This window comes from Dermacentor silvarum, chromosome 1 (assembly GCF_013339745.2).
Source record: "Dermacentor silvarum isolate Dsil-2018 chromosome 1, BIME_Dsil_1.4, whole genome shotgun sequence".
Classification (NCBI taxonomy): domain Eukaryota; kingdom Metazoa; phylum Arthropoda; class Arachnida; order Ixodida; family Ixodidae; genus Dermacentor; species Dermacentor silvarum.
This window is the reverse complement of record NC_051154.1, coordinates 413,529,960-413,543,319: the sequence shown is the minus strand read 5'-3', so window position 1 is coordinate 413,543,319 and position 13,360 is coordinate 413,529,960. Positions and strand designations below refer to the sequence as shown.

The 13,360-nt window shown below is 49.6% G+C and overlaps 1 protein-coding gene across 1 annotated transcript; it reads right to left on the bottom strand.

Annotated features, from left to right (window-relative positions):
* Positions 1 to 2,433: 2,433 nt before the first annotated feature.
* On the bottom strand, positions 2,434 to 11,752 carry LOC119437592 (uncharacterized). Its single transcript, XM_037704602.2, has 6 exons — positions 11,597 to 11,752; positions 6,251 to 6,301; positions 5,543 to 5,614; positions 4,477 to 4,536; positions 4,123 to 4,405; positions 2,434 to 2,738 (listed from the first exon to the last, which is right to left on the bottom strand). Exons 1-5 carry the CDS (start codon positions 11,681 to 11,683, stop codon positions 4,154 to 4,156), a joined length of 522 nt encoding a protein of 173 aa, XP_037560530.1. The 5' UTR covers positions 11,684 to 11,752; the 3' UTR covers positions 2,434 to 2,738; positions 4,123 to 4,153.
* Positions 11,753 to 13,360: the final 1,608 nt, after the last annotated feature.

The window sequence follows — 13,360 nt, the reverse complement described above, 5'->3', positions numbered from 1 at the left end:
TTGCAAACTTTATTGGATCATTAGGTACTTTTAATTAAAGTTTATTCTAACGGTGTGCGGGGTGTACCGCTTAGCCTTATAAAGAGGTCTTTATCTGACCGACAGCAGAACCTGGTTGTCAACGGAGAACATTCCCGCACGTGGACGAGAAACACCACAGTTCCGCAAGTTTCTACATTAAGGCAAATCTTATTTGCAGCTTTCATTAATGACTTGCAAACATACCTGGTCAATCATTGTGTACTGCATGCAAGTGGTACAAAATTTTTGTATCACAGCGAAAAATGGACAGTAGTTGTACGATAAGGCTAAAACACTGCTACGAAAACATACTTTTTGGCGCGGTGTTAACAGTTCAAAAAACAACTCTTTATTATTTACCGCTCAATACAAGCGCCTCGTAACAAAACGGGAACTATTGGTGAACGACACCCCACTTGAACGAGTACATCACACCACATTTGTTTGAGTCAAAGTTGACATTCGTCTTCCTTGGGGTCTTCATGCTCAGATCTCAGATGCATCTATCGTACTCCACCAATCCTTTACAAACTGTGCCACAACTTTCCGCTAAAGACACCACTGATACTTTGTTTTGTTTCGTATTCGCAGCCATATAAGCTACGTCTGACTTAGTCTGACCAGTATGACTTAGCGAACACCCGTACAGGTCGCGCAGAACATGGCTCTTGTTATTTTCTTGCTTTCACGACAGCGTGGTCCTGTGCATTTTGCTTGTCCTCTCCGAAACATATTACCAGTAAGAAAATGGGCCGAACTACGCATGATATCTTTTGTATTTAGTATATTAAAAACACGATAGGCTGTCCCGCAAGCAAGGAAATGCGTGGAGTCACTGGCCGCGAACGCGGACCCGTCGGTCTCGCCTCGTGCACCGCCGACGCGTGCAGCAACACGGCGCTTCACCGCGCCAGCGTCGGCGCGACTACGAGCAGGACGGTGCTGCGGCGTCGCCGACGTCAGCATGTAGCACCTGCTGTCCAAGCGCAATGAGGAATCTCGGGCGAAACTGCTAGTTTAAAAAAATAAATAAATGCATCAATAAAATTGTCTGACGGCTGGATTCGAACAGAGGAGCCCAATACTGTAGCCATTACGCAATGGACGCCACAACGGCGTGACTCATAATAAGACCGCTGGTTTGGTATGTAAAGCCCCGGAAATATATCTGAAATATTTAACACAGGTTCAAGTGTGGGCCGATCCCGAAAACAGCGCAGTCCTAAGGTTGTGCCGTCTACAAACATGTAATGAAGTGAAAAAAGCCCGATGCAGCTCCGTGTGCACTTAATCCGCCCCATTCTCAGCCAGAACCATTTATCGACTTCAACTGGAGGTGTTATCCTGAAGGAGTACTGTCTAATATGTATTCCATGCGTTCAATGAAGCTCCGGGAACTCAAAGCTTTAGAAAAATACAGCAATGCCTCAAATCCCCTAAATAATTTAGTATAGTGGCTTTATTCTTCAGGAGGGCACGACACAGTCACCTCCTAGGAAATGAAATAAGATGTGGCTTTAGGAAAACCACTGTAATAAATTATTTTGAGCATTCGTGGCTTACTTTTTCTAGGGTTTAGCGGTCCAGGACCTTCATGTGACGAAAAAAAAATATCGTGATGCCAGTAACGCTGGACCCGCCGGACGTCGGTGCGTTTCTGTCAGAATGCGTCCTCGTAGACTTTCTTACAAAAATCACTGGCGTAAAAGCTTTCAGTGGGAGCTGCGAGTTGGTCGCCTCAGTGATGGACATTGCAATGATTCAAACGGCTTTGTGACGTTGCAAACATGCATTCTCAGCAAAACATAGCATTGGAACTGCAATAATCAGCAATATTAACATGTGTGAGCAGAGACTATATTTGCCTCCTGTGCTCGGAATGTTGCACATATCAAGCATAATAAATAGCGCCACAAACAGGTTTGGGGCCACGTACTCGTAGCGGAACGATCCAAGAACGATAGTAGCGCGCCCTGTCGGATAGACGCCGCAGTTTCTGGGCGTGTGCCGCGCGAGCTGTCAAGGAATGGTCAAGTGCACCGACGCTCTGGCCGAGAAGGCAAACTTGAATTGCGAAGCTCTCCTTTTATTTTCCGCTTACTGGTTGTGTTGGCTCATTCTACACTCGGCACCTTTCGGGTGCATTACGCGAACGCACAACAGCAGCGTCCTGTAAACCTGTATCGCGCGCCACAAGCGGCTTTCGGAAGGCAGTGGGTGCTGGCCTTGAGTGTTTCAGACCGTGGGTGCCCATACGCACAACGTCCTTTTAAGGCATCGCAAAGGCGCCTTAGAAAAACGTGGGACGCGTCGCTGCTGCATTTCTCGGCGGTTTGTCGCCACTTGCACACCTCACCGGCGAGGAATGATGCGCTCACAACAGGAAACGCACTGGCGTACAGGCCCTACAAGTGGGGAAATGAATGGCTTCTTTATTGACGACTGTTGAGCTTACAGGCTTTCGCTATTTTTCTTTCCGGGATAGTGTACTGTCGCTCTTCCTTTGTCCGTATGGGCTTGTTTTATTCCAGAGTGGCATTTCCCCTTTGGTTGTGACGCCGAGTAGGAAGAAGGAAGCCGGCGTCCGAAGTGAGACAAACAGAAAAGCCAGAGGTGCGTCGCGGTTCAGCAGGAAGTCGGCAGAAACGAGGAAATGACTGAAGAGCCCAGGCTGACGATTCACGGGGCTGATTTAGATCACAACGTTGCTTTGAGAACTGCAAAGAGAGGAAGAAAAAGCAGGTCGTTCTTGGTGGCTGAGGGCGTGCTGGGCATGACAAGGACTGCGGGAAATGTAATTAAGGACTAACCATTGGCAATTGAAAAATAGAGACCAGAATCCCGCTTAACAACGTGCTCTTACAGCAAGTATTTTTGGGGCCAGCATTTGTGCTGGCCTAATGATTACGTGGCAAGCAACTTGGATAGTATGCGCTTCCACACACGAGCGGCGTTTCTCCAACTCTTAGTATCGACCTAGCATATTTTCGTGCCCTTTTTCATCTCACGCGAATCATCCACTGCTGCGAAGAGCCCTATTTGCAGAACCAGGATTCGCGGAATATGCCCTTTCTAGCAGCCGGCAGTGATCGTGTTTGGACTCTTGTGAGACGAGGCCGCTAACGTTCATTCAGGCTTTTCGTGTGTTTCTTTGACCACTGAGGGTCATAAACCGTGCACAGCCGCAGACCCGACAGGCACCGCCTGCAAGCGGCTGTTTTCACCCGCTCGCCCAATAAACGCAGCCGAATACCGTCAAAGAAACCAACGGACAAAGTATAAGCAAACGTTCGCTTCCCTTTCAACACGTTTATCAATGGTCGTGGGCATTACGCTGTACGCGGTGCTGATTTATAGGCGACGTTAACCGTTACGTTTGTACAGAAAATGTTGCTCGCTTTGTTGTTTTCTTCTACCCAGCCTGGACTTTTCTGACCGGAACGCCAATCTCGCCGCAAATGAAAAATAGCCGCTGACTCTAAATGCTCGATGGTTATTTTTTGGTTTGGCTCTCTAAAGCCTTGTCTTAGTGTTTCTTTTATCTGCTATCATAATACAAGGCTATTCATTGATGTTTAGTGCTTGTTATGTGAAGCGTGTACAAACGGTTTTTTTTTCCTGCAGCCCCACTCTGCATGCTAACCTGCCACTATTTTTTGCATTCTGCGGAAGACGAACACTCGAACAAGCTCATCACTTAAGTTCAACCGGCAAGCGACGCAGGTTGAAACCGGTAGTGCGAAGCCGTCAGTCCTTCCTGACAAGATACATTTTTCAAGTGGCCGCGCCTAAAGAAAGCGCACATTCATGGGCACAGCATGGTATAGTTTACAACAACCCAGGCCTCGACATCGAAGGGTAAACGACAATGGTTTTCTTCAAGTGAGCTCATTATGCTAGCTGACATTATCCCACTGGACTGCGGCACACAGTCCGTCGAGAAGCAAGGAGCGCTGTACTTTCAGCTTGATGACAGCAGTGCGGGATGCTCTAGCGAAAGTGCAGCATCCCATTTAACCAAGGAGGAGAGATATCATTATTGCAACGAATCCATATCGATGCATGCAAAGACAGCAGGAGGGTCCCCCGGGGAGCGCTCACCTCAGAGTCAGTCGGGGGCTCGGCGCGAGACTTAACCATGGGCTGGCGCACCAGCCTGGGGCCCGCCCTGGATCTGGATGCCACAGATCTGGGAGATGTGGTAATCCATGCAAGCCTGGTACAGCTGCACCTGAGCAACAAACTGGTGGGCGAACTTCTCCTCAGCCTCCTTCTTGCACTCGTCGTGCTTGGCGAGCACCTTGGGCTCCACATCGGCGGCCAGCTTCTTGTTCAAGATCTCGGTCCTGGCACGGTCGAAGCGGTACTGGCCGTTCTTGTTGAACTGCACACGGCAGAAAGTAACAGCATCGGTGTCTTAGCGCACCATTTATTTCGGAGCTGTGTTTAACTTACCCATCCTTCGCTGTGGAGAGCGCAGGTGGTGACATCCTCACGGTGCTGCTGGATCACGGTCTGCGCAGAAAACACACGCGAGCTGTGGAGGAGGTGCGCATAACACTGACGCATGTTCCGCCGTCTTGCAAATGCGAAACCACTCCCGCAGGGCTAGATATTCCAATGTGTCATGCATAGTGAGCGAAAAGTGAGTTGCTTTGGAATGTTCGCGTGCAGTGCGTCTGAATGCCGTGCTGCTCACATGCATTTTCTTTTCCCTTGTAAGCCTGAAAAAAGTGTGATCTGATCTGAACTTCTGCGGGCATTCTGCCTCGCCCATCATGTTTTGTGCCTTTTGACAGGATTCGCGATCGGCGTCTATTTCTGTCATGCAAAGCCAAATCGGCTTTGGGAGTGCTTGGTGCACGATAGGTGCACATTCACAGCGGTTACCAACATAATAGTGCCGTGGGCATGCGTGCCTGCTGTATGTGGTACCAAAAGTGCGCAGGTACGCTGCTCAATGCCTACCCGAAATTGTTGACTTCGGCGCTTTAGGTGATGAAAGGTGGAGGAGAAAAAGCCAAAGAAATTCTGGTCAAATTTCTATTGCAACTTCTCTATAAGGGGCCTATCATTTACAATAAATCTTGTGACGCCCCACGTTGATTAAGCAATACATCTGTGTGAGTAATAATATCATCTGCTTCTGCTCACGTTGACAGGGAGAAGATTTCTGCCCTAGCAGCCACGCAGCCGCAAACTGGGAGCAGAGCTAAAGTAGCTTGCTACAAATGGCGGTGCTTACATTGAACGCTCTAGAAAACCTCACCAGAATATGCATTCAGCTTGCGGTTAATGCCTCAACCTGAAACGTACCCTTATGGCCGCGTGAATCTAAGTTGTGTGCTGTTCTGGGAGGCTAGTCAACTGCGAGAGGCAATCTTGTGGCTTTCTGCTCGTATTTTGACGCGAAGCTCGGTAACCCGTTTTTGTTACCTGGGAAGCATCGCGCAAGTGGGAACAAAAATGCCGCCCTATAATCCCCCCTAAAGTAAGCGAACGGCAGAGTGGAGAAACTCACCTCGTTGGCGTGCTCGACGTCGGGGAGGGGCACCTTCTCGAGGCAAGTGTCAATGACTAGGGCCTTCTGTTGCTGTTGTTGTGAAAGACAGAAATTCTCATGAGAAGGCACACTCGTTTCTGCGATGCAACTACAACAGAGTACGTGTGCTCATTTCGTTATGAGAAATCATCGATCGTGGAAGATGGCGTACTTTCCCCGTGACGCTGCAATTGTTGATTACAGGAGCCTCTCCAAACAAAGCGTGCGTGCGGACAAATCTCACGGCGCTTGCACGTACATGCATACACACTGGGCTCGCCGGCAATAGGACGACCACAGAGCCTCGGTCAGTAGGTGGCCGCCAATCCTCGCCCACCAAGGACTCCGCCGCGTTCGCGGCTGACTACCACGCACATCCTTGGCCGCTAATTGTTTCCGCTCTGATTTCTCTTGGCGCTGCCGCGAAGGTGACGTTGGCGACGCGCTTGGTTGCTTTTCTCTCTCTCGTAATACAAGTAGGCAGTCAACTCACTTCCTGCAGAGCGGGGGAACCGCGTGGGGTGAGGCGCCACTGCGAAATGCCCAAGTGGGCGGAAAAGGCCAAACGGTGCGCTCCGCTGGCGGCGCACGGTAATCGCGCGGAAAGCACTTGGAGTCGCGTGCCCTTGTGTAGGGCTCGTGTAGCGACTCAGCCTGCCGCCCCTCCGCCCCCTCGTGAGAACTTACTCTTTCCTCCTTCGATGGCTGCAGCTGGGGGCATTTTCCCCAGTTGATTTCCTGCGAGAAGAAGAAAAAAACGTCTTTATTGCGACGGAACAAGGAAAGCACGCAAACTAGCGATGTTGCAACGTGTAAAGCAGAGCAGGTGCTCGGTATCTGTCTCACACCGAGACGCAGTTAAAAGGGTCGTTCGAAACAAACATGTGTTCATTAGAGCTCCCACGGAAACAGAACACTGCCATTAGCCGAGGGGGTCATTAGACGCTGCCCTCCCTCGACGATCGGTGTCATCCCGCCTCGGCCGCCGACCTACATCTAGGGACCCGCAACAAAAGGTTTCACAATAGGTACCCGCACGGTGAACATCTCAGCCTTTCTTGCGCCCACTGCATGCAAGCACGAGCACTGGCCACGCCCAGAGTTTGTCGGAATATCCTGCTGCATTATCATACATGCCATCCGTCTGCGCAAGGCGTAAGCGATTGACAGCTGGGTAACTGTGTTCGCAAAAAAAAAGAAAAATACTTAGTATATTTGATTTTTGAACCGAGAGCTTGTGACGCAGCAGCGAAATTGCTCGTTTCCAAGGCACGCTCCCTGCGACACGTTTTCTAATGCAGCGTTGTCTTGGTTCCTTATGAAAACTTGACGCAGCGTTTGCTTCAGACAAATCCATGTCTTTTTTCTATGAAGAGTGTACAGAGATTTATAAAATCGTGTTGACGTGTTTGTGCGTTTGTGAGCGCTATGGGCGTTTCAATTGTATCAACGCGAGAGCTACCGAAAGCGAACGAGAACTGAAAAGGGCAGAATAATTCATGCGTCGAACGCCTGCGTCTTATTACGCCGTTTGGACTTGTTTGTGTGCTCGATGAGTATTGCAATGGTTGCCACGAGCGAAGAATAGCGCATTCTTCCTGAACCAAATTAAGCCACTCACATGGCGACGGGTGAGCGCTGGCGGCTCAAGCCAGCCCTTATGCTTAGGGCCTCAGCGTTGTCGCCGTTTTATCTCGATAGCGGAACTCTGTGGTAGACTTACGGGACCTGTACCGTCTCGGAAATATTTCATGGACGGTTAGCAGCGCTGGCTAAGCTGCGAGCGGCATTTTCAAGCGCGGGCAACAATTGTGCTGTACGACCAGGTGCCAATGCAGAGAAGGCCAACGGAAAGCTCCTACTGCGATAGCGCACCCTCGCCGGGTAAACGGTACTGCGTCTATCTCATTGTCTTTTCCTGGTTCCACGTCGCGTCTGCCGCTTCGAGGAAAAATAAGCCGGTCGCGATATATCGGAGAAAACGAGACCCAGTGCTCCCGTTGTCGACCGCCTCTGTCGAAACCGGTCTTCCCGAAAGTAAAAAAATGCGAGAGAAAAAGTGCCGGTGCGCGATTGCATCGCTGCCCTCTCGTCTTCTTCTCGCCTCTCAAAATGTGGATCACGAAGCGCGCGCTGGGCGGAATGCGCCGCTCGCTGATTTCACCTCGCTGCTCTCCTCGGGTAGAGCGTCTGCGACGGTGTGACGCAATACCGCTCGCGCGGGTATGCTCGCTTTGCTAATTGGCCTGGACGTCGCGAACGGCGGGTTAAGGTCGATGTGACCTCTTCGCAACCACGTGCATCTAGATGTAGACATCAGGGAACACCTGTCTTACTGCGATCGGTAACAACTGGGATTCAATTAGGCTCGTTGGTTCATTGTTATTCCGTTATGTGCAGCGCGCAGGGACAAGATGGACACTGAAAGAAGACGCAAATTGAGCGTCTTCGTGTCAGTCTTCGTTCCCATTCAGGGTCCATCTTGTGCCCGTTAGTTGGCACTGTAGATAGCGCAATAACAATGAAAAACTATAAGCTGCACAAAAGCTAGCCGTGGGCGGAGAAGGCAGGCGAGAAGTGCGGGCAAAGAAGGCGATGATAAGAGCGGGGCTCTTTTTGAAGCAGTTGGCTTACACCATCCAGCATTGGAATTTTTCCTGGCCAAATCAACAGCTCGTGATGCTCTCTCAATATGTGTATGAAGGGTGACTAATCGAACCGGGCCGCCCTTTCGGAGCAGCGTTCATGACAGGGCCTTATCAAGGGCCTCGTTTTGTTTCACGCCTACCGCAGCTGTTTCTATTTCCCGCAGAAAGTCCTTAAAGTGCGGCTTTGGTGGTGCACCGCTATAATTTCAAAGGGGACGCACTGTCTAGAGCCTCTGTTGGAGCGTCAAGCGACGCGGAGTCCCGGCGCGAAACGCTCCCTTAAATGGCTAAAATCAGAAAGGCGATGAGACTGTATGCTCGGTCATCAGCAGGGTCCTACCGAGGTAATCAAATGCTGTGAGGTCAGTCTCCTTGGCAGGCCGCATAGACCGAACACAATCTCAGCGCCACTGGTGATAGCCGAGCGAGCTGCGGCGGCGCAGGTCTTTATGTGCTGACCCTTTTCTCCCTGCTCTCTCGCGAACTGGCCACGAATAGGCGTAACCCCATTAAAAAAAAGTAGGCTCTGGGCGTTCGACCGCATCGCGACGCGAAAGAGTTGGGTAATCGCTAGGCGGGAACTGGTTTCTTACTCCTTCGAGCGGTCGCGCCGAACGGTGCAATAGCGGATGGCCACGTCGCGCCAGCGGGTCACTAAATATAGACTAACCCGTTCGTCTGGTACCCGGGCGCTTCCCGGCTCGACCTTCTCGCATTGATAGCGTTCTATCATTGTTCCTCAAGTGAGCTCTCCATCAAGTGGACTTTCTTCGATGTGGAGACAAGTGGGGCGCCCGAACTTAGGTTGTCGTACAAGGTCTCCGACACGCAGCTGAGAAGTTTGCGGTGTGATACAGCACGGCCTGGCCGCTCCCAAACGCTGCAGAACAATGGATGATTCCAAATTCCCACCTACAATGAGTTGAGTACATTTATCATGTTCACTACAGACTCGGTTAGTTGTCGGAAATGGGTCGCACCTTAACATCTTCTGGAGCACTCATAACTGTCACGGCGAACCTAGCGTCATAGCTCTTGACAAAGAAGTTGTGGCATCAACCTTTCTCGCGCTAGTGTCTACCTACCAAATTGCCCTTGGGCTGACTTTGCTGCGCCCTAGTGTCTCAGTAAACGACACTGTGTACTTTCGCAACACCAGGCATCGAGTTTCCAACTCCAGGGGCTACACATAATCACTCTTGTGTCGGAAGAGTTCTTCGAATGGTGGCGCGCACGTTGTGTCTTACCTGTGACGTCTTTCTAGGCAGAAACTGCTATTAACTCAAGGTACTTTTGACGGATTACGGAGGAGTTGCAAAAATAGCAATGTTGCACTTTTTCAGCGACTTCGCGGCCTCGCTCTGCGTAGGTCGTCCGCGTCAGCCCAGAAAGTTATGCTTACATCCCGGAATCGCTTCCTCAGAAGATTTGATAGACCACATGTACGACAGAATTTGCGAAGCAGGCTCTCTCAGAACTATTTCACTGGTCGCCTATGTTTCTATTACGGCTGATGCGCTGAAGCTTTAACAAAATTATTTTGTTCTGGTACCGGCGTCAAACTGTTGGATGAAGCAAGCGTAGCTGCTCTGAAGCACCAAGCACTTGAGTGTAATATTTTCACGCTGTTTACGACTACCCAAGTCTATAATGACGGCATACGGAAAGGGACCGGAATGGGCAATTTTAGCTGACACACAGCTTCGCTGAGGCAGTTTATCAATTTGCACACAACAGCTGGACGTTCGCCTGCCGAGCCGATTAAGGGGAGAGTGACGTCGGTGTGGTTTTCATTTTACAGCCACTTGTGACGCTCGCTTCCTTAGGAGCAGACGTTGTGATTATCAAAAGTATCAACGCAGAGTAATTCTCTACAGCGTGTGAGCGAATTGCAATCGACGCTCAGTCAGAACTGCCGAGTGATGAATTGAAGAGGTTAGGCGACGGAGCCTGCCGACACACTTTTGCGGCTCTATCCTTTTTTTTGTTGCCAAAACTTCAACCAACATGCGAGTGCCGCGACAATTCACTGCTTTGCGGACTCGGACCACTCTTCTGCAACGCGCGTTCTTCGGAAATTAGCGCGACTGCTGGTGTCATGTCATGGCGAACACCTGCCGCGCTATCTCGACATGCTCTCGTGGTCCGTGACTGTTACGAAAGCTAAAACTGCACAACATTCACGCCCTATTCACCAATTGGTTGGCGCACCGTCTGTCTCATGGCTACACACATTTATGAGGTATCAAAGTAAAGAAAACACCGGCGAAGAAATTTTGGTTTCAATCCAAATGCTTATAAACCTCTGCTTCATATATAATTTGGCATTTTTAACTGCAATGGACGGCTGTTTTTATTTTATTTTTGCGGTCAAAAGGAAGCGCCTTTGTCTTATAAAAGCCAACGGCAAAATTGGTCAATGTGAAGCGCCTCACATTATTCTGGTGTTAACTATACACGTAGCAGTGACAAATTTTGCCATGAATGCCGTTGACTCCCGCTGTGCGCAGGAGTAATGTGTAAAGTACACGCTGGGCTAGCTCACCATGTTTGAATGGCTATTAAGGAGGTGCGGTTTTACATTTTACAAAACATGCTAGCCTTTGTTCCACGCTTAAACAGTCAGTGCACAACAGCAGCAAACATCTCATCTCTTCATAAATCTGCTGTAATAAACTCTAAAGTTTTGATATCTTGAACCGCTTTTTTTACTTTATGGAGATTGAAATCACTTGCACTTAAGGTGACGAATTCTATGCTTGCACAAGTCGTGCTCAGACGTTATAATCAGAAAATACCTTGTGACCATGTTGGGGCCTCGGATTTTGTAGCGCAAAGGACAATCTCAAAAAGGTCTTACAAACATCTGTCAAGGATCGTCGACCGCGACTATCGAAAAGTATTTTTTTGTGCTAAGATTGAGCTAGATACAAAGGACAAGCTGCCGGAAGCTTAATGTAGCTCGCCGTTGAGAGCATGGCGGCTGAAAATTGCTTATCAAAGCAGACCAGTCATTTGTCCTGCAATAAAAGCTATCGCGGAACCAGTGGTAGTGATACGCGGTATACTTTACGCGACCTAGATTATTCAAGAGGCCTAACCTGAGTCGGTCGACACAGCGCAGGATTGACAGATGTCGAACAAATTGCTGTGAGCCGTCAGCAATCTCCGTCAGCGCGGCTAAGGATCCTGCTTTGAGATGTCTGAATCTCTCCACAGAATGCCATGCACAAAGACCCTCTCGCTATGGCGCTCTACAGTGGGACCAACGTCTCCCTGTCGGCTCGCAACAGCCGCGGACAGGAGACATCGTTCACAGGGTTTTCTTCTACGATCATGCATACGCGTGCACAAGTGACACGTGGTTCGGCCACCGGGTCCTTACCGGGCGCGGAGGCTCGGCCCCTGCGGTCTGGGCGTAGGCCGGAAGGACGAGCGCACAGAGGATGAGGGCTGCCTTGAAAGCCACCATGTTTGCGTACGTCGCTCCGCTGGGCTGATAGTGGAGAGAAGCTGACCGAACACCCGCGGCTACGCCGCTTATATAGGCGCCGCCGCGGCCGCCTGCGCTGGGATCCAGGCTAGCCCGGCTGCCGGCAGGCCATTGGGCGCCTTGCCCGCCGTGGCTTTCCCGGCATTCCCTTTCCACGGCACCCTCCCCCTCCAAGAGGCGGCCTCGCGGCGGCGGCGGCAGCTGGCAGACCAGAAGCAGCTCTTCTTTCAAGGTCCTCGGTCGCCGCTGATGGTCCACTATTCCTGGAATCGCCCTGGGACCGCTCTTCCGATGAGTTGCGTAACGTCAAGGAAACCACCGCCTCCTGGCTTCGCCCGCGTAGGCGTGACATGGTCAGGTGGCAATCACACCGCCGGCAATGGCCTCGCACTTCACACCGTTCGCTTCTTTGTTTTGCTGCTTCCAACACGTGCTTCGAGGAATCTTTCATTCGCGAGCGCGTCCTTTCACTAAGTCTTTGCATATCGGAAGGATCGCCCCTTCACGAAACCTCGCGAGACAGCTACTAGAATTCAATTCCGGTTAGTTTCTTCTGCATTGTCATTTCTCAACTAGTGGTGCTTCTTCGCATGAACTTGTAAAGTGGAATACTGGGCACACTTAGACCTGCGCCTCACGCTTGTCTTTTTTGAGAAGCGCTGGAAAACGGAACTTTGTATGCAAAAGGACCTCCTGGTTTGTTGACCGTTCATGCACAACCTTAAATGGCTTTTTGATACCACCTGATTTCTGTGGCAAATTATTAGGTTCCACTGAGAAGAGTGGGGCGGGTAATGTATGAAACACTCTAAGGACCACTACCGTAGTTTGAGAGAATCCTTGTCCGTCAATGCATGTTCAAGATAGTGGCTGGCCATATGTGAAACATAATTATATCTACAGAGATACTACACTTACACAATTCTTCACGAGACAATATAAAAATACTGTGGAAGACGGGTCGGAGTCACTTTATTGTTGTTCACTACATTATTGCAAGAAGTATTTCGCATGCTTGATTAGGGAGCAGGGATTATGTGTGTGTAAAGATTAACGCGGTATATATCACTGACCTCATTAGCAGATGATAGAGCTGGTAAGTGGTAAATATTATGCAATAGTCTGAACATGAGTTGGTGGTCCCTAGCCAGATTCTTGAGGCCCTAAAGAATAATTTTCGTCCAGGCCAAGTTGTCACAATAGATTATGCGAAAACAATTTCCAGCCGAATACAAATGGTCATCTATTAATCATGTCATGAACGCCACTTTACCGCTTTCATTGAAAAAAAAATGTACAACAAATAGCAGTGCTACAACTTCGCTAGAACTCGGTTGATAACACGAAAACCTGAGGAAATGCAAAGGCTGCGATTACCGGAAACGTGACAAGTCTATTAAGAGGAATCTGCAGCTCGGGGCTCCTATCTCAACATATGGAAATGGAGAAGTCATTTTTCTCGGCAACCACTCGACCGGATTTGAGTAGGTTTGCTAGATTTGAAAGAAAAAATGTAAATCCAGTGACTGTAGTAAGGAAATTTTTCATTTAGGGCGTCAATTTTTTTCAACGATGTTAGAAATTGCAATATTGCACAAAATGAAAGTATCAAGCTTACAACTCTGTAAGACACCAATAAGAACTGATATAGCAATT